At 31.3% G+C, this 23,270-nt stretch overlaps 1 protein-coding gene across 5 annotated transcripts; it reads right to left on the minus strand.

Moving 5' to 3' along the window:
* Nucleotides 1–6,239: 6,239 nt before the first annotated feature.
* LOC111033003 (putative thiamine transporter SLC35F3) lies at nt 6,240–18,675 on the minus strand. Of its 5 annotated transcripts, none has more exons than XM_022313533.1 (12): nt 18,375–18,675; nt 18,020–18,179; nt 14,653–14,799; nt 14,188–14,291; nt 13,864–14,013; nt 12,642–12,989; nt 10,277–10,411; nt 8,987–9,176; nt 8,831–8,920; nt 8,426–8,555; nt 8,279–8,308; nt 6,240–7,614 (listed from the first exon to the last, which is right to left on the minus strand). In XM_022313533.1, the coding sequence occupies exons 3-12, from the start codon at nt 14,786–14,788 to the stop codon at nt 7,575–7,577; spliced, it is 1,353 nt and encodes a 450-aa protein (XP_022169225.1). In that variant the 5' UTR covers nt 14,789–14,799; nt 18,020–18,179; nt 18,375–18,675; the 3' UTR covers nt 6,240–7,574. The 5 variants fall into 5 exon arrangements, with proteins under 5 accessions (XP_022169225.1, XP_022169221.1, XP_022169223.1 ...); XM_022313529.1 differs by having other exon boundaries at nt 6,240–7,495; nt 18,375–18,673; XM_022313531.1 differs by lacking the exon at nt 8,279–8,308 and having other exon boundaries at nt 6,240–7,495.
* Nucleotides 18,676–23,270: the final 4,595 nt, after the last annotated feature.

The raw sequence follows: 23,270 nt of genomic DNA on the forward strand, positions 1-23,270 counted from the left end.
TTGGCACTGTCGGGGTATATTTTTATAGCAGATTTATTAAAAATTATTGTTTTTCATATTTTCGTAATCTTATAAAAAATGTTTTTTGATTTATAATCTAAAAGAATACAATTTTTGCTATAGTATATTATTTCAGTATAAGATATTTCTATTTTCTAAGTAATGTAATGTTTAATTTTTTAATATTTTTTATCTGAACTAATTTATTGAAAAACAAACACAAAATATGAATTACAAATTTAGAATCAAAGATACATTTTCTCTTATAGAACAAATCTGTCATTCCAGCCTGGGGCGTTCCCAGGAATTTTTCAAAGAGGGGGTCAAAATTTTTTTAACGTGTAAAATGATTATACAATCAGAGGTTTACACCTTATACATTTTAAATTTTGTCAATCCATGGGGGGGAGGTCCAAACCCAGACCTCCTTCCCTTAGGTACGCTCCAGAGTAAAGTTATTTATCACTTTTGCTGGAATTACGTGATAGTGAGTAAGTCGCTCTCCAAGTATAAAAAAAAAGTAGGTCTTACCAATAGAACTTTATAATTATACTATAATAATACAGTGGAACTTCCATATAACGAACTTCTATTTAACGAAATTTTCTATTTAACGAATTATTTTTGAGAACCATGACCTTCATTGTTAATTTATCTCCATACAACGAATCTGATGTTCCTATATAACGAAATAATTATTCGATAAAAACTGGTTTTTGTAAATGTTGTCACTATCAAATTTTAAACAAAAATATACGTAATTCTATGTAAAGAATTCCTCCATATTACGAATTTTATTTACTGCTTATTCGAATTCGTTACATGGAAGTTTCACTGTATTAGATTTTAATACTAGGTTTAATTTAATATATAATTATACTACAATACTATGTTAGTCCGTTAGTTGAAATATCTATATTGTATGTTCTCGAACGGATTTTCCTAAGTCACATATTATACACGCAATGCAGTAATAACTGGAAAATATTTGAAAGGGGTGCCTAAAACCATCAACTCCCCCTTAGGTTACGATTTTCAGTGGTGCATCTAAGCATATCAATTTTCAATGTATACTGAATCAAATAATAACAAGAGTTTAACTGTATCCGATTTGCAGATTGAAGTTCCGGTGAGATCGACATACACTAATATCCTCTACAGTGATTAGAAATATAAGAAATATTTACGATATGACACGAAACGGGGAAGAAATCATACCATCTACTACCTGCGCGATGTCAATAAATGGACCATCTACTATCTGCCAGATGTCGGTGAATGGATCATCGACGTCAACGTTTCTGACATGGATGAAAACTGTTAGAATACCAACGACGTCCGCGTGGACGAATGATATTTCTAAGATATCGACGTCCACGTGGCCGACTTGGACGAATAATAGTCCTACACCATCGACGTCTACGAGGTCGACAGATTCGCACAGTACACCTGCAGTATCGTCATCGGTCCTGCCTCTAATGTCTTCCATGACGGTTCGTCCCCAGTTACCACCGCTGCCACCGCTACCACCGCTACCACCGCTACCACCGCTGCCACCGCTAACCATGGTAAATTATGAGGTGCAAAGGTCGGATATGTTAATGGGATATGTAAGACAAGGATCGCAGGGTATCCGCTTCTGCTCCAGGTATGACGTTTTGAATCCGTTTGGTGAACAACTCACGGCAAATACATGTCAAGCGTCACATCTATTACAGCTAAATAATAGTTGGTTTGATTGCCATAGTTGCAGTATCCGGGGCTGGTTACCGAATTTCTACGTTCACGTGGCCTCGAAACACCACAATGTAAGGAAAAACTGGTTTGATCAATACATGTCTTATTTCTGCAAGACTTGTAAGACGTTGTTGTACTCGCCGTGGTTCAGAATCATCAGACACGCATATACATGCACCGACAGCTTCCGTTACATGTCTTCAAAAAGTGATGTAAACTTACCGGCGATGCCGGGACTTATGCGTAAGCTATTTATAGATTACCTGGATAACGGCCGTGGAACCCTTAAGTACGCGTGCGTTCTCTGCAGAAACTATTATAGAGCACCCACGGACACAACCAACGACTGCTGCTTATGTTTAAACACGGACTGTAAGTTCTACTGCCAGTCCTGCAACGTTGTGTTCTGTTGCTCGAAGTTCGTGTACGATATCCATCTTCACACTTTTGAACATTTGTACATAAAGATACGCAGGATGGATGATCTTAGACACAGCTGTTCTCGGTGGTCGCAGCATTCATCGTGCTGGCAGCATTCGTCGTGGTGGCAGCGGTGGCCGTGAAGTCATCGGTCGTGGCCAGAGGCGGTCGTGGTACCGGCGGTGGTGTTGATAGCGGCGGCAATGATAGTGGTGACGAAAGCAGCGGTATTGGTGGCGGCAGAGACGGTATTGACGGCGGCATCAGCAGCGGTCAACGATCGTCCACTAACCGCTAGTACTTTTAGAAGATATTATGTAATATGTAGTAATATTTTTTATATATAGTCCATTAGTTTAGTTTATCATAATATTATTGCTGTACATGAATAATTGAATAGGTAACAATATAAGTAGGTAGGTAGGTACCTATAAATCTATTGTATAGTTTTGCTGAAAAAATTGACAATTATATTGTAAGACATAAGTCTAAAATATTATAATAATGTTTGTATGAGTTTTTCATTGTTTTGTAATGGACTTGTTATATAGGTAGGGTTTTTTGTATTGGTATTATTGGTACCTACTTTTTATAAACATACCTATAGGTAATTCAATTTTTTTTAGTTTTATTTTAGAAATAATAATAATACAAGGTAAGCTGAAATAAAAGACAGTTGTGAAATATTATAATTACCCGGGTTAAGTTTTTAACGTATTCAATAATTGTAACGGTTATATTATAAGTACTTTTTTAAGATTCACAAGAATTTGTTGATATTTTTGATTAGGTACCTATTTGATAATAAACCTGCCATTAAAAAGTAGTTTCTATTCATAAAGTAATATAGTATATACAATATTAGTTACTAAGACAATGAAACTGAAAATAATACTCATTATAGGTACTAGGTATGTTTAAAAATAAAATTTAAAAAAATGTAAAACCAATTGTAGAAAACTTAATGTAAGTTAATACTCAGCTAGTATAATAATATTAGTGGCTTAGTCTTGGTGTAACGCAGTGCCACATACACAAACACATATACAAAGTAACCACCCTCCCCTACAAACAGCTAATGGCCTAAGTTGCCGAGCTTAAGACAAAAAAAAAAAAAATAAAGAATATTAAAGAGGTCAATCTATTTAAACTTATTTACTATCTCTGTAATTAATTATTGCAGGGTATGATAAATTAAATTCTAGTACTATCTTTATTACCTATTATACTACCTATCTGTACTGTCGATACTCTATGAACATTTCAAACAGATAATGATACCTACTTAATTTAAGTTAAGTGTAACATCATAAATTAAATATTTAAATACCAAAAACTGATCATTGTATCCATTCACTATTTACATTATGATGACTTTTAAAAAAAAAAATAATAATAATAAAATAGCTAGTAGCTAGTAGCTACATATAACATTGAAATTATACTTCATAGTGAAACAAATAACATTATTTGCATTAGTCATAAATCAATAGACAATAGTTAATAGTAATATATATAGGTAATATTTGAACAAGTGATTTAGTTGTTCTAACTACTGATTATATGAAAATGGTTAGCTTGTAATTTTTTTTCTATGATACTCATATTTACTATGCTTTATAGTTATTAATTAATATATTAAAAGTAGGTAGTTAAATAAATTCAATAATATAGTTAAAGATAAGCTTTTAAGATAAAAACTGCGAACTAAACTATAGTAATAATTTAATGTTAATGCCCAAGTAGGTAACTGACTATTGAGTATTAGATATTTAGGGGATGCTGTGTCTGCTATTCTATAGCTAATCTTAAAATAATCATCTACTTTATCATATAATTCTTTTTTCTTCAGAAAATCAACACATTGTATTTACTTATTAGATATTCATTAATTACAATTTGGATTGACTTATCTCATTTCAGCTTCGCAGCTTGTGAGATGGGGAGTTATTATTATTACTAAATATTAAATATTAAAATAATTAGATAAATATTAGCAATAGATGAACATAACATATACTTAATATAACTTGACATCTAAAAAATAACCAAAACAGACATTTTAAACATTAACTGACACTCTTTTTCAATTCTATAAATAAATATTTATATATTATGCATTTAACATTCATAGTATCACCTTAATTTTTTTTTTTAGTTCAATAGGCGCATATCATTGAAAAATATTGGTGCCAAAAAATTTACAAAAGACTGACCAAAAGATTTATTGGCATACCTATTCAATAAGAAAATCATAATTTCTCAATTCTCTTTTTTTTTTACAAACAAATCATCTTTATATAGGTACCTATTATAATAGCGCCAATAGCGGTATTCAATGAACTTTTGAAACCAAAAGATTGATGACATTTAAACATTATAGTTACATTATTTTTTTAATCTAGTATTGAAATTATGCATACATATTGGGATAATGTTTCTCTGTTTAGTACATGTAACTAATAATAAATATATTAAAAATACCTAACTTATCAAAATTTAATGCATTTAATTCTCTAAAAATGGCATCAGAACTTGAATGCTATGGTAACTTTAATATAAATGTAATAAATTATTTTATTTATAGTTATTCTTAATTTACTTAAATGATTAGTTATCATATGCACATCCCAAGCTCTCAATACCTATCATAAGTGATAAATTATTGAACTAGTGAAATATATATTATTTTTCTAATTAAATTCTTCAAAATAAGTTTTTCTTATCAAGATGGATCTAAGGTTTCAGAAGATGTAAACAAAATTATTTTAACATCACTAAATATTCTATATGTTTATTCTATTTTAATTGTGAGTCAACATAATACAGCCTTGTTGTTTTTTTGTTTAGTTAACTTACACTAAGGGCAATGTACACTATTTTTTGTTAAACTTAATAACTTAATGATGTGTGATCACAAATTTTTAAATTGTGTTGAATAGTAACATACTGGTAACTTATTAGTTAGACATCAAATCCTTAATAATTGTAATTTGTATATCCTTTAAGAATACATTTATTTAAACAAATTCCGAAAATATATTATTTTGGTTAGCTATTAGTGCATTTAGATTATGGCATCAGTATTCAGTGCATCACAAAAACCACCTCATATTTATATACCATATTGAAAGTTTCATTTATATAGTATATAATAAATTATTCTAATACCTAGTGTGTTTTCAGTTTTGGTTTTGGAACCATATTTTTGACCTTAACTAACTTGTAAGCTACCAATATTTATTTACCTGTTTATTTTTATTAAAGAGAAAAACCGCCTCGAGATAACTCAAAAACGCAAGATCTATTATAGACATCTATTCGACTATTTGGTTTAAGATAATAAGATTTCAACAACTGTAACAACACAGTACCTACTTTTTTCAGGAGAGTGATTTAAAAATGAATGAGTAATTTAGTTATTCTAAACCGATTTAAGAGTTCTCTAGTGATCAATAGGTAAACTTATTTTTATTGAGTTCTTGAATTGAAATCGTTTTGAAAAAAGAGAATAAAATGTAAAAAATTAACTGATTTTTTTTTAATTGTTGGAATATTGAAGTTTATAGTCATAAATCATAATGATTACTTAAATATGGATCTTAAACATATAGTTTACAGTTTATTATAATATATTAATATTTATAATACAAGTAACAGTAGATGCTTCAAATGGTTCAAACTTTTTAGGTAACTAAGTTTTGTCTTTGTTAGGCGAACATAATATAAAATGTCTATTTAATTTACTTACTAGGTATGTTGGTACCTATACAAAACGAATTAATTAAGTAATCCAAATGTTACCTAAACATTTGTCTTTTTTTATGATTCACATTTTATATTCTTTATACAATTCAGTTACATACTTATTACTTACATATGGTTTTATGGTATTTTTGAAACAACGATAGATTTGAATTACCTTCAACAAATAATCGTTTAAAATGTAGGATAGGTATCATACATTTCGTTGTTTCGTACAGGATTATAGGACTATTATAAATTATTATAGCAGTAATTCCTTAAAGAGTTATTAGAGTAAACTGTGAAGGATGAGGTATTGCCAATAAAAACACATATTATAATGTAATGGTATTGCTCGTGGACGGATATATTGTCGTCTTTATAATCCACAAGATGTTTCCTGCAATCTGTTATAAATTCGCGCCATCGTGGGATAAGTATACATTTTGAAATACATTACAAATTACAATTCGAGTGATTAACGTAATTTTATGTCAATTATAATATTATGTACCTATATAATACGAATACGCGAGTTTATTACGGGTTTTTTTTATATTAAACAAGAAACAAGAGAAATGTGTAAATGTATGTTCAATTCTGTTTAAAGAACATTATCTACATACCTAATAATAATGATAATAATAACAATTGTATATAATAATATAGTACATATTATACAGTATACTCGAAACACGAACGTATTTTACAAAAATGTTCACGAACAACATGTAATATTAAAATGTATAATATTACTAGCAGGCTAGTAGTATTATTTACGGATATGTGTTAACGTTATGCCTCTAAGGTGTGCTTGAATTGGAAAAATAATAAAATTGAAGGGGGTCTTATCTATTGATTGTATATGAAGTCTAAATAATGGGTGTTCCAAAAAAATATATCTACTTCACGCCAAATACATTAGTTACATAATAATAACCAAACACATAATCTTATATTATATACATGATCTTATTAGTTATTGATGATACAATCAAATCAGGAATTAGTAGTTAGTACCATAAAACACCCAATTCAGGAAAAAGTAATCTTGTAGTAGACTTTTTTGGTTTTCACGCAAAAACGCCCACGAGGACCAGAGGGCCTCCGAGTCTAGGTATAAAATAATATACATTCATAATTTCTCTGATTCCAAAAATTCTGATTATCACATAATCAAATTATAAGGTTCGTGTATTGACCATTGACTTATGAAAAAAATTAAGAGGCAGTTGGCCCCCCCTCCAATATTAATTCAAGCACTGCCTCTAAGGAATATTATTTACATATAATAAAATATAGAAGTAAAACGGCTAAGAAATTAAATCAGAACATTCACAATAAGTACTGTTGCAGTCACATACGACGACGACAATTGTTATTATTATTATTATTATTACAGCGTTTGTCGGCCGATTTATCGATCGCCAGCAATAACGATGTCGACGTCCGCGGTGAGTGAGCGGCAATGGCAGTAGTCGGTCACCTGACCCGACCGGACGGAGATCGCAAATGCGACCGGATGTAGCCGGTCCGGTAGTCGATTTCCACTTTGGGTGGGTTGGGTGGCAGTCCCCGGTTCTTCCGGCTCCACCTGCGGGTACAATAACAGACAGAACGTACATACACGTTACACTCCCGGCGGCGCAATCGAAAGGGTTCTAATTACATTTTCAATCGATCTTTTGCACTCGCACCAGTGATCTAAACAATCTTTGGTATATATTTTATTTTTTTTACATTTATTTTTTACATCACCAAAAACCGCATGCAATTACCGTTCTAAATCGCCATGCAAAGTGTATATAATATAATATATATATATAACGCCCACACGGGGTTCAAAAAGAAGAGGTTGCGCGTAACAGGATAGAAGCGATTTCGTGATTATATATTATTATTATAATTAAAACTATCGTCATTACACATCTATAATATATATTATTTTTACTATATAATATATTTTACTACATTAATTATTATTGTTATTGTATTATAATATTAAATATATAAATTATTGTTGTCGTTATATTAAAGTATCACACACGCACACGCATACACACACGAAACACGCACCGACCTCTGCAGTGTAATTTAGGCATATAATCAAATAAAGGTCGGCCAAGTATGCATATAATAATACACGTAATATCGTCTATTTTTTACGCTGTTCGCCAACCGCTTCTTTTCTTTTTTTTTTTAACCCTACTACTGCAGCATCTATCACAAGGCCTTCCCCAAGCTACAATTCATCTTATTATTAGATTATTATTATTATTATATTATTATATATTATATTATGTATATATTGGTCCACTCTTTCAACAATTTCCACAAAAAAATTCATGCTTTTTTTTTTGGTTCACGCTACACTCACCTAGCGCTATGACTCAGTAGTATTATATTCCTGAAAATAATTGTTAAAAACATAATAGGTGAGTGTTTCGTCCGATTTATTTGCCAGCGCTGTAGTAAGAAATGCCTAAACCGCTCGCATTGAATCTTATATTTATGTGCAATTTACCTGAGCAATCGAAAAATGTATTCTGGCCAGTTGTTAGGAAACATGACCAATAAGAAACCGATCGATATAAGTATGATGCCAGCAAGTTTCATACCATAAAACTGTACATCGTGTATGGTTATGTCAATGGCTGAAACAGTAAAATAGTCCAAGTACAAAAGGCCGTGTGAACAAAAAAATGGTCGCTATATACTTTTTTTTACTAAAAATAATTTCGATAAACTTATAATATATATATATTATAAGTAAATCGCGACAACTACCTATTGTATTTCATGAGTATAATAAAATGTTTTTTAATACACAATTTATGTTTCATAAACACGAAACACGTCAAACTTGGTGTAATTACTCGTACAAACATAATATAAGTATTTCGTGATTTAGTCCGATGGAAAAATTTACCTGCAGACACGGGAACCGCGGTGATTAATCCGAACGTAATGAAAATGTCGTAAGTGAACGCAACACTCAAATTTCCCAGTAAGTTCGCTACTGAAAATGGAAATGTATATGAAATAATAAGACAGTGTTACGCAGATACAGATATTTGTTTAGTACCCAAAGACAGAGTGCTGGCCGATAATAGTATCATCCAAGGCAAACGGTCCCAATGAAGTATTTCAACTTCAGAAAAGTACAAAACTAAACACACTGGCCAGAGGAGCGCGGCGTTCAACAGGCCTATGAGCGAAAAAAATAGTGACACTTGACCGTAAGTAGCATCGCCGATCATTTTTTTGAACATGACCTGTAAAGTACGATAAAATATTAAAAATATTACAGTTAATAATATATTAATTCTAGTTTCTCAATTATTTTCATCGTTTCGACATTATTTTTGAGAGTTTGCTCATCAGTCAACGTATTACTTAAATGACAAACGTTTAATCCATAACAGTTTTATTCAGAAAATAATTATAACTATAGTTATAGATAATAGCTATATTTTATAGTATTACTATAATAACTTTATTATAACTATATTACGGATACTAGAATTTTTTCATGTATTCTTAAATATAACATTCTCCTGTAGGTAGTCTAATATTTCATACACCACAAAAAATAATCTATAAACTATATATAACTTATAAGTACCTAGATAATATAATTTGAAACCATAAGTCATACAGAATATAATATCTGTGTCATAGCCGAATTAGACAGGAAATAAAAAAGTGCATTGCCTACTGGCTACTGACCTATATAATTATTTAGCATAAAAATTTAAATTAAATATTTATATAATAATGTTTTTAAAATTAAAATAATAATATTTATTTTATGCAGTTTTTCAAATTGCGCTCCTTATCAATTTATCATATTATTTTGTCACCTATTACCTAGGTATTTGGTATTATGTCATTATTAATTAAACATAAACAATTAATTATTAGGTATTTTATAATATTCACCAATTTCTATTTTTCACAACAGAAATCAAGGAAGATGGCAAATTACTTTTATAAAATGTACTTAAATGGTATGAACGGAGTTAAATATAATGTATATTTTATTACTTGTGTAGTTAAGTGTTATTTACCTACCTGATAATTTATTACACTATAAAACTGTAACTTGTTTATATTAGTAAGTACCTTTTATTCCAAAAACCCTACAGTTCCAAAACCCTACAGTACCACAACCTATAGCTAATGGCCTCAGTTGTCGAAGCTTAAATAAATAAAAAAAGTACCTTTTAGAATTCAATTATTTTTTTTATATATTTTAATACGAGTATACAATTATTTGTGTAAGACACAATACAGACATAAAATATTTAAATAAATCTATACAAATATTTTGTTCATTCAAATAGCAGTGTTTGTGCCAGAGAGATGTACTCACTTTATATACTGCTGACCCAGCAGCGGCTAAAGCCGCTAACAGAACCCCGGTCATGGTCTTCTTTTTGTTCGTAATACCGGCGTCCATGTAGGCGAGTAAAGCCACCCCTGTGCTGCATAGGATGACAGCCACGATCTGCAAACGAGCATTGCTAAAAACGGCACGGGTCGCACAATATCGACGTGGTCCCGCAACGTGCGTCGCTTAATACGATTTACTAAAATCCCCGAACTTTTTAAACACTACATATTTTAATATAGCGTTCCAATCAATAAAAGCATTGTAATATATCTACGTCATCGCAATTGATCGCATGCATAATGATATATTTTTATTAGGTAGACGATTGTATTTTTATACATAGTCGTCTATTATTAGGTATTTACTGTACAGTGTACACTTTAGAGTTTAGGTACAGAGTAAGTCCATGTAGGTGCAAATAAATTGGAGTACAGGGAGAAATTCCCCCTTTCATAATCCATGAAGATTGTAAATCTATTTAATCTAAATCATGCGGATGTGTGCACGCATTACTAAAAAAATTGTATAACAACATGATCACAACATAAAACATGTATATGTGTAGAATATACAGTATATACGTCAATGTATAGTGTAAAATATACACTATATAGTATATTATGTATGGCATAAATTATGATCTACAGTAAACATATTATAGCTACTTGAAATAATAATAAAAAATTAATATTGTTCAGTAAATTATTATAAATCAACAAAAATTATATTTTTATCGTTTTGCATCATGACATGGGCAGTAATAATATTACCATAGTGGTCAAAATCTGTTTCACTGATAATGACTAATAACTAATAAGTTATAACTTTTTTAGAAGTAACTTAGCCCAAATGGTGAATTTTTTCATATTATAATGCGTTAATCTATCATTGATTTAACTACCTGTTTATGCCACTGGCCACTGGGTGGTGGCGCAACTACACCTTTTTTGCGGACGTAGGGGTCACAACCCCCCCCCCCCCCCTATGAATATGTCACCAGGATTTCCTGTTATTCAATAATAATATTGGGAAACGTGGCCGTGGAGTTTAAACCTCTCATAGCAGAGTGTATAGATATAGATATTAGATATAATACGTCCTTTCGTGTAAGTGCATTGATTTTATATTTTAAAATCAAACATTTATAATGGCTCTATAAACTATATCAAAATGTTTTTATAATATATTATGCAGTATATACTATGAATAGAGTATACTATATGCAGTGTTCGAATTAGTTAAGTAAAAGAAAGGGGACTCCGGGACTTGAAAAAAAACATAATTAATTTAATTTTAATATCTTATTGAATAGGCCCAACTTAACGAAATAATAATTGAAGAGGAGCTCTGCCGCCCTGCGCCCCCTCCTGCCATTCCAGCACTGACTGAATTATAATATTTTTATCATATACCTACACAAACCTAGAACAGTTTCATATTTGAGTGTTCGGCTTGGGTAACAAACATATTATATACTTGTACTCGTAATTACATAACAGGTACCTACAACGTATAGCAATGAATTTAATGAGTTTTCCGCTTATAGTATTCCTGAATTTTTCTTTTGAAAAGTTCGAGTTCTAACACCATACCTAATAGGTAAACAGAAAACTATGTAAGTCATATAAGAATTAAAATGAGTTAATATGTGAGTTCCGATGAACTTTTTTACTCCTAGTTTTTAGTAAAAAAACAATTAAATACATACTATGCATATTATTATAATTAAAGTAATTAGGTAGTAAATATTAAGCTCCTATGTATTTTTTCCATTCTTATTATTATTAGAATTATTATTGGTAACTAAATTATTATGTACCCATAGAGTATTTGAGTATAGTTGGTGTGCCGTGCAGTTTAAATTTGTTTGTTTTTTTGTGTTGTTAATAATTAATATTACTTCATCTCTTTTCCTTATTATGTATGCACAATGACAATAGGTCTGGACGGATCGTTGTAAATTAAACATTTTGTAAAATATGTGTGGAAGACTCAACATGTTTTAATCCCGTGTAGGAATTCATACTTGAGTTGTTTTTACCTGTCACGCCTCCTTGTGAAAATATAGGAACTTATACAATCTCCCTATTTATTTATTCATCTTTTACAGTTGTTTCTGTCGCTAGAATCTCTACACCCCCTCAAATACACCTCTTGGACCACTCAAAGTAACGACAACGGTCGTTCCTACTACAACCCCTCAGAAAAACATCTCTTATCGTCTCCCACCCCGCCGCCTCCGCCGAAGCCCAACACCCCAGACACACGTGCCTTGAAGGTTTTCGGTTTTGCGAATGATGGTGGCGGGGAGGGGAGGTCGAGAAGGGAGCCACGACACACTCACCCGGACGCCGACGAACTGATCGTGGAGTATGACCCAAGAGAGCAGGTACACGCAGCACACGTTGATGGCGAACAAGGCCAGAGCGTCGGTGGCCACGAGTATGCTGAGCGCATGTATGTACAGGTAGTTGGTGAACACCCAGAGCATGCAGAACATGCAACACCGAGTCAGGAAGTGTGCGGCGGTGAACCCTCGGTCCCGAAAGTTTCGGACGCTCTCTCCGAGTATGTCGGTGGGTGTCTGGTAGTTGGGGCTGCCCAGCTGACAGAAGAAGTACAGTGGGAAGAACAGCACGGTCCAGTTCGTGCAAAACCACGTGGTGAAGAACGGCGCGTTGTAAGTCATCAGCTGCAACGCGTCCACCCGGTACAACGGCATTATGTAATATGCGTATGATATTTATAATTAAAAACAATAATTATTTTTCTAATAGTATTTATATGTGCGTGTGTTCATATGACTGAATGAGGCCATCGATGATTTTGCAGGTAGGTACCTACTACCTAGTTGATTTCGATCGAGTCATAATAGCCCGAGCACTCGAATAGCCTACTGATGGTTTGATTTAAAATTAATATAATATACTATACACTCAATTCGTATTCTCTTTCCTTTGAAATTCTCCGGCAGAAAAAGCGATTAATCTTTATCAACATAATAATAGCCAATAGGAATTATCGAATTAAAAGAGCTGCGATTTTCACTAAAGGTTATTTTGATCGGTATCCATTTATAAAAATAACCGTAGAAACAACAGTATAATAATATATTTTGAATATTTCGTTTCAGAAAAGAATTGTATAAAATCCGTATTAATCATTTATATAAAAAAATATAATATGTTCCTATACCTATATAATATGTTAATGATAATGATGAACTTGCAGATAAAGTGTGTTGAACAGTACACGCACGCCGCTGTTAAATTATTTTACAAAGCCTCGTTTTCGACCGCTCGTGTAATACGCCCGTTTAAAATACATTATAATATATAATATAATGGCGTGTAAAATGGTAATTTTTGAGTTTTATTCTTCTACCGTCAACGAGCAATAATTCTGACCTCGTATACAAACAATACAGTCCAAGCATAATCCGATTCATAAACACCTCGTCTGCGCTTACCTACATGGCAATGTAAATAATTGTGTGTGCGAGGCACACGTTTATCCAATTTCTGAAAATCGATAATATTTTTGTACATTAATTTTTTTATACGTACCGTTTGTTGGTGTATGGACGAAAAATTAAACCCGCTGCCTGTGAGCACCGGATATTTGGTTGGATGGTACATATACAGGTACTTGATAGCGTGAGTGGCACCAACCCAAGACGCTGTGACGAAAAAAGTGACGCACAAACCGTAGTATACCTGTGGACATTCACAACACAATAATATCCTAAGTAAAGAGAAAATTGGTATGTGTTGAGTAAGTTTTTTTCTACAAGCCAGGAAATGGATTTTTTAACCCTACCTATTCTACTAATAATATTTTTGTTCTATCTGGATTTGGAAAAAAATTAACAATTCGCGCACTATACAAACCTTCCTCGCATGTTTCGAACAGCATTTGTTCTTCAGCCTCTTGAACACGCCCAACTGCCTTCGCTGGCACTGTTCCACTTGTTCCACATCTTCAGGCTGACACACTAGAAAGAAAACGAAACGAGAATTTAAGTCATAAGCATAACACATGCACACGCACACACAACACAAGGATAAATGTCAGACGACGGGATGTATTTAGTTCGAGGCGTGCAGAAATGTTCAATCCTGGAGATGAGGCTTATAGTATACTGTATAAATGTTTGCCATCTCCCTTCAAAACGATTAAACACATAGGTAGGTATATTCGCAAGTGCACGAATAATGTAGATAAGTCAAATTATAAGATTATTCTCCACTGCGGATTAATCGAATTCTTCACATATTAATTATTTATATGCTCTGCACGCCTCGGCCATCAAATCCACCCGTTGTTAGAACAACGCTGCACAACCAGACACATACGAGATTCGCTTCTGGACAGCACGTGCGAGAAAGGACCATAAGGCCTGTGGTCTGACGTCAGCACGGCATTACTTTGTGAAAGTCTTGGCTTCCGCGGATTGAATATTGTGGGCACATCGCTGTTTTCGACCTTCATCACTCAAGTATCTAAAAAACCATAAAGTCGTCACTTAAGTTTAGTTAGGTTATGCCCAAGAGACGTAATTATTAATTCATTCGGTTCCCACGTTTTGTAAATTTGTCATTTTATACCCAATCGTACAAGAGAGTATAGCTGATTCAATTAATTAAACCCCAATCCACCAAACAGTCCACGCATCTGCATTATAATAACGACAGTAGGTCTGTTAATTAATTGCATTAAATAGTATTCAACAAGTCAATAAAAATATGGATTACCAACGTCATTTTCATTTCTGATGTGTCGGAATACGAATACTATTGAGGTAACCTTTCATACTGACAAAAATGTTATATTCAAATTTTAAATCTAATCCAAAAAACCATTTTTTTTAAAAATAATTTCTGTTTCAAAAAAATCTGCTTTTAATTATTGTTAGTTAAAATTGCAATTACGTATGGATTTGCTATTAAGTTTGAAACTTAAGGTAATAACAATAGGAATAATATTATATATGAACAAATATTTATTGCACGACCACTTAGAAATTGTATTTGGAGTCAGTCTGTCCAAATATAGGTGTATGTATATTATGTAGTACCTATACCCAGATTAAACATTTCATTTCCATTCCTAAATGACCTATCTGCGTTTTTAAAAAAATAATATTTCTATAACTTTGATCAATTAAATTTGAGAGTTTATTATTTACTCTCATGTTAATATAATATGTAGTTCCAGTTTTAAATTTCCCTTGTCCCAAACAGACGGTATTCTGTTTTATTATTATTTTTTTGTTCTTTTTTTTATTTATTGGTAATTAATGTAAACACAATTTTTATAAGCAAAATATGTAGTAAGTACCTACTGCACTACTTCTGTTGTGTTTATTACTGGGTATTATTTGACTTTATAATAATATTTTGCTATATTATAATGAAATCAATTATATTATTTATTAGTTATTAATTATTATAATGGTTTGAACTTATGAATTATCATCATGGATCATTTATATGTATATTTCTTTACTTGTTGGTTTCACCTCGCTTTTCAATATTAGAGAACATTTTTTTTAATCAATCTTTCCGTTGTGGTAGGTTTGGGTATCAGTTTTTTTAATAGACACAGGCCATTAGTTGGAAAATATTCATGCTCGGACTTATTAGTAGCTTTATAAACGTTTTACTTAAGTTAGATTATAGTAAGTACTGTTTTCAGTCTAAATTAGTGTACCTACAAGTAATTAATATATCATGTTAGGTATACGTTTGTGTGATTCAAAAAAATCTTTAAGATTTATTCAATTTTTACATTTAAGTACAAAATTCATAGGCGGATATCGAGGGGGTGGGTGGCTTTAAACTGTAAAATATTTTCCAAAAGCAAACCATTACGCTTATTATTAATACGAATATACGATGTACCTATGTACCTACAGTATACTACAACGGTGTTGTATATGTGCAATGACGTAACATTTCATTGATATTATGTGTAATATGTGAATTAATTTTAAATTTTAACTAGTTCAATAATCGCTTGAGTGTTTGATATATTTAATATCAATAACACCTCAATTTTATACATATGAAAAAGTATACCTAAATATATTGATAGAAATGAAACTATATTTGCACAAATCAATATTTTTATAACATTAAAAAACAAAATTGTAGCTATCATAGTTCAATTATTTATGTTCCTATTACCTACACATATTTGGTGCCTATAGCTAGTATAAAGTAAGTTTAGCCACGAGCTAAAAGGTCGAAGTGTCTGAAAATGTATGTTAACGATAATGGATAACGTAAAAATTTTAAGTTCTCCCGAGGATGTGACCAATTATTATCGGCCTATTTGTATGAATAATACATAATTACAGTACATTTTAAAATTTCATTTTTATACTTAGAAGTTATAACTTATTATATAAGTAATATTTCACGAATGTATGTTATTTTACTTCTACTAAAAATGAACTAGTCTATTATCAATAACACTAGACGATGGTCCTAAAAAATGTAATGAGTAATATTAGTGATAGGTATGTACGTGTAATGGAATCGGACAATCGTAGTATTTATTATTTGGGGAATACATTGAGAACTTAGAGAGAAGACATTGAGAATACATATTATAATTTATAACTACGAATAAGGTATTCCTAATAATTTATTGAGGGTTGCAAACTACCTACCGGCTACTATAGAGTAGAAGTAAATATAAATCAATAATTTGTATAATGATATATAAATAATATAGATTATAGAGTGGTGAAAAAATGCATTCAAAATAAAAAATAACGTAATATAAACTTAAAAACATGCATCGAGAATGTAAAAAAAAAAAAATTCATATTTTATACTTAAAAAGTTGTCTTACGTAAAATATATCAGAAATATTGTACAACTTATTATTAAATAGTAAATACATACATAACTAAACATTTAATACATTTTAAAATGAATCGATTCAAAAAATTATTGAAAAATGATTTATTCAATGTTGCATTACCGAACGAAAAATGAATTAATTTCTAATTAAATGTAATAACTAATAATATATCAAAATAAGTCTATTGATTATTATATCTAATAGGAAAAATTTGTTTTTCGCATATTTACACAGAGTTACTAAACAAAAAATTAAAAAAAAACAGTGATTGGCTTGCTATGATAAAATGCTGTTTAAAAAGTATTTATTAAGGTGAACAAATTACAAATAGTAAGAAAAACTACAAAATATCAATTTTTATTTTTATTATTATATTTATTTTTATTGATGTATCAATAGGTATGCTAAATTTTAAAATTATATTTCAAGATACATTTTGATTGGACCGTAGATACCTACTCTTGAAAACCCTATGTCCCACCTCAAACATTAAAAAAAATGCATTTGTGGCAAATTCGCAGGCTGCATATCTTTATAATTGTATACCTATAATATGACTAAAATATTAATAACGTATGGGGCTGTAGATCACTTAGTAAAACAACCTTTTATAGGTATTAGGTGCACAAGCGCCTAATAACTATAAAGTAGTAAGTACACAAGTACATATGCCTAATACCCGGTAAGATGCGTATTATTATTATTTCGTAGGTTTCAGACGAGATTATAATATAGTTTCGAAGACATGATGTACGCCATACGGTGACGCAATATACGCATATTTATATTAATAATAGTCACGTGTTCGATATGCCACGTGTATATTAAAATGAATCTGTGAAGTCTTACCTTCAAACTGGTAAGGGGAACAATTAGAAGACGTCGTACGTTTGAGTTCGAAATCATATCGTTGCAGAACTTTCGAGACGTTGAGATAAGATGAGAGAACTGCGGCAGACGGCTCTCATCACGCGTGCGGTCGAGACACGATTGATCGTGTATTCGTGTACTATATATCATAATATAACATAATATTGATTGTCGGTAAGTATATATCAAATAGTTATTGCATTTTGTGTAAACAGAGAAATCGAAATGCAAAACGGTCGTGAAGCCCGGACGGCGTATGTCAAATATTCAAGTCTCACACGCGTTCTACACAGCCGGTGGTAACAATTGCGTTTGGGTACAATATTATACTTACCAAGACGGAAACCTACATGGCCCACAGTGATATGTTATTATGGGTATCTCGATCACATTGCGTCAGGTAATGCGACTGGTACTTATAACGTTACAAATAATTGTATATGCATTAATCGTTACGTTATCGTCACTGTGACCCGGTAACCCTGGTCGCTCGTAGTTCGGCCTGACTCGGCGCCGCACATAAAACTGCAGCAAAGCGAACGCGCGCGTACACTACCTACGGCTCGAGCGAGCGGTTATTTCGCCGTTTTCATTCCCGTTTCTCCGTCATTCCTTCTCCGTCCGTCCCGATCGCCATCCGGCTTGCCGCTTTTCTCTCCATCTCTCTCACGCACTCTCTTTCGTGCACTCCTGGCATGCGACCGCAATTGATTTTTCTACCCGCCGCCGACACACAGGGACCGACCTCTGGCGGCGCTAATTGGCCGGCGGCGGCGGCGCGCGCGCGCGTCCCGTAAGGCGGCTGATGCCCGCCGCCGCTGTTACCGTACTTATATTATACGGCCGCCGCCGCCGCCGCCGCCGCCGCTCGCTGGACCCACCACGACTGTCCCGACTGTTATTACAGCTTTGTACATATTTTATAATTACGGTAGGTATAATTAAAAAGCTCGGCCCGCGAGTCACAATATAGTCAATACTGCAAGTACGGTGTACACTGTACGGTATAATAATATTTTTATACCGAAAACCATCATGCAGCTGTTATATACCTTTATTGCGCTCGTATTGTATATATTGTACCTGGTACAGGTTCGTTTATGACCATATATCAAATTTCCATGGTTATAGTTCTTGTTTTTATGCAACATTCCTAGTGTCAAGTAAATGTACGTGTTTTTCAAATTTAAAAAAATCTGATCCTAACGATAGTGTTTTTGGGGGTTTTCTGCAAGTTCATTTTTTTTTCGATTTCATTTCCTGGTGCAGAATTACACTTTTCTAAACACTAGCTATTAATCTTAACGGATAGTGGATACCAAACAAATACTTAATCATTCGAAATTTGGATCAGCTTGGATTAGTTGTCGGTGAACCGTTACTTTAGCTAAGAATTCTATACACAATGCCATTTATATTTCGCTTGTCCGCACATTTTAAATGTGATGCATATTATTTTATTGATTAGGTATCTGTAAAAAAATATAAGAAACTCTAATAATGTAAAAACTTAAAGTTATATAATAGTGTTAGATATAGGTCTACTCATTGGTGCTGAAGGACGGGGGGGGGGGGGCAGATAGGGCAACTGACTGCTCAGATATATACTTGCTGCGGCAAAAGTATGATGATCATCATCCACTCAGTGATGGTTAAATGATTTTGTCGTGCCTCCCCCCTTCGGGTATGGCCGATTTTTTAACATGCACTTAGCACTATTTAATTATTAATTACCTTTTGATGTATTGCTTAAAAGAATCATGATTCTGCAGTACAATGATCTTTATGATCAGCATCTTCCATGTAAACAAAAGTTCCGGAACCCCTCGTTATTTAAACGTTCTATTATGCTATATAAGAATAAACAAAAAAACTTATACCATATCCTAACATAACTTTTAAGTGCCTACATCTGAACAGTATCGAACGTCCACTACAAAATACAATACAACTATAAATTGCCTGCCTTTAAAAGGCAATATACATTCGATTCATTATTTATCTGAAGTTCATATTTTCGGGATAGTTGAATAACTGATAATGTCCATATAAATTATAAACAGGATATAGGAGTATTAATACATTTTGTAGAATATGATACTATATAGTATATTATGAGGTGAGAATTTCATAAAACGATATCGAAATCCTCAAATATTTTGTTTATAAAATATCAAGATTTGGATGACCCTGCAATACGTAGGTATGTTATTATTATTAGGTAGTTATATAATATGTATAGTATGTATCACAAATGCGTTAGTAATATAATATAACTACATTAATATTATAGTAGGTAATGAGTACAACATATTTTAACGTCACGAGGGCGACTGGAGAGCATACACACTATACAATCATAAATATTTAATATCCATATTATACGTATATAGGTACGCAATGGGAAGTATACAATATGCCGCAGCTAGCCGCCTCGCCATTTATAGCAGCCTGCATGATCCGACTGTGCAAATAAAATACAGAACAAAAATCGTTATATTATACTTATGCCCCTAAGGTTGTTACATGTACTCGTGCTGCTGGTACAACACTCGGGTCAAGGTCAACTCTCCAGGCAGAGATCTAATTGACCGGATTGTTGCAGACTTTAAGGACCACGACTGTCACCGTTATGCCTATAAACATAAATAGAGGTCCATACTTTTTCATAAATACATATATATGATATACCTACGGTTAATATATTATGGAGGCTTTAAAATTTGTATATTGTTATTCCCATTTCTATCAGCAGTATTTTGGTATTTTAAATGAATTCGATTTAAGAAGATTTAAGTAGGTAGGTACAAGGTACTTGACTACATGCTTCAACAGTATTCAATACTTGAGAATAACGAGATCAGGAGCAAAGGAAAAACCATTATTTATTTGTTTAATTATTTATTATTACTATTTATTATAAAGTCTTTAAAATCATTTCCCTAAATTTACATTTTCATAAATTACATACTTCAACAAAATAATGGTTGAAATTACATTGAATAAACATTGTTTTATTATATTATTATTGTACTAGGTACCTATATGTCTGTACAGAGCACTATACAATTCCGTCAACAAATATGTGCCAAAAGCAAAATATAAATTAAACTATATGCTATTATCGATACTATATTATTATAACACCCACGTTATTATATTATGCATACAAATTATACTTTATGAACTTTTTATAAATTTAGGTTAAGTGTACTAAATACACTGTAACTACTAACATTTCATATACTCATGTAATATAGACTTATACCTATATAGTAGGTTCTATCCATATAATTATAATCAAACCATCATTCTAAGAAGCTATTTGAAATTAAAAGTTCTATTTATATATAGTTTATAGCTATTAAATTATTTAAAATATTAAAAAATGTTATAACGTTTAAACATTAAAGACATACATTTTAAGAAAATATGATTTATTGATAGTAAATATTGTAAGTTAATAGTTGTATATTTATATCCCAGAATAAAGTTGTATTATTATTGTTAATATGACATGAGTATATGACTGCTATTATATTGATTTTTAATTGTTTTATTTAATATTCGAGACTAGGTTTATTATTTATACTACTAGGTACTACTATAATATATGCAATATATTATGTAGTTACATACTTAGTACTTACATGACTAATGAATAATGGTCGCCCTATGTAATAGGTCTATCGTCTATAATAGGCCATAGCAGTATATTATCATCTGTTCATATTAAGTTGTTAAATAAGCCATTTGTTTGAACTATGGACCAGTATCGTATTACATAATTTTAATTTTAATGTAGCTAATAATTATTCTAAGACTTAAAGCTACTAATTCAATAACATTTAAAATCTATCTATACCTTAATAAATTAATAAAAATATTTTTATTTCCATATAGGTACACTTAATTAGTTCGTTAAATTGAATTTTTTTGAGCTAATAGCCAGAACAACGAAATAGTAATAAATCTATCCACGTTATTCCGTTTTTATTGTTAACTTTAATCTGGACGAGATTAAGTTTCTCGGACAGTATACGTATTATACTGCTCTGTTTATTGTATTTTTCCAATTGTCCTAGTTGAATATCGAACAACTAATACAATAAATATCACGTAAACCATTTTAATCGTACCCAACCTCTCGTTAAACAGTTTTAGGACCACATTTGCAAATAAAAAATGGATTAAACTTGTAATTCCCAAACTCCATTGTGTTTTTTTTAAATTTACTTCCGGATTTTTGATTTTTTCCTTTTCAGTTGCTTTTGGGATTTGAGATGTAATTTTATCTTTAATGCTCACTGCGGTTTCATTGCCAACTTCTGCAATATTATTACTAGTATTGATGTTTAAAGAATTTGCTGCAGCGTCTCTTGATACATTTTTGGACGCTTTCTTTGTAATTGATTAATAACTTCCTTTAGATACGGCATTAAAATAAGGGTACAGATTTTTATTTAAATACATCATTTTATTGAATGTAGATTTCCTAGTGCAGATTAAAACTAATTTTAAGTTATAAAAATTGTTTCATACATTTTTAACTACAAAATAATTGGTAAATTTTGAATTTTATAAATGTTGTCAAAATTTAAACTTTGAATGCTAATAAAAAAAATCGTGCCTATATGTATTATTATTATTTTTCAACTGATATTGTCACACATCAGGAGTATATCATATATCATTAGCCTTGTATACAATTTTCAATTTTTTCGACCCAACAAATACAATATAATTGATAGAATAAAAAACTAAAAATATTTCAAATTTCAAATTTCAAATGTCTAAAATAACTTCAAAATGTTATGAAATATTTTGAAAATTTAATCATGTATAAAAAATGATGAAATAAACATTTAATGAAAATTTCATGTATACCTATAATCATCAGTTTTTGAAAAAAAAACAAATAAAAAAATCGTTGTATGAGAATTTGGTAATTATTAAAACGTCAACTTCAAAAGTTCGAATAAAGTATTTGACTTTCCTGCAATTTTTTTTTTTTGTTAAATATAAAAAAACCTAAGAGGAATTATGTATTAAATTTTCAAAGCATTTAAGTTATCTGTTTAATATTTTATTCGTTTTGAATATTTGTATTACCTTGTAACCAGAGCTAGGATTTTGGTGACTTTTGCATTTTTTTTCTCGGAGTGTTATACAATTTTAACCGAAAACTAAATATATTAGGTTTATTTTGTGTATTTCAACTAATTTTTGT

The sequence above is a fragment of the Myzus persicae genome, unplaced genomic scaffold (assembly GCF_001856785.1).
Source record: "Myzus persicae strain clone G006 unplaced genomic scaffold, MPER_G0061.0, whole genome shotgun sequence".
NCBI classification, from domain to species: domain Eukaryota; kingdom Metazoa; phylum Arthropoda; class Insecta; order Hemiptera; family Aphididae; genus Myzus; species Myzus persicae.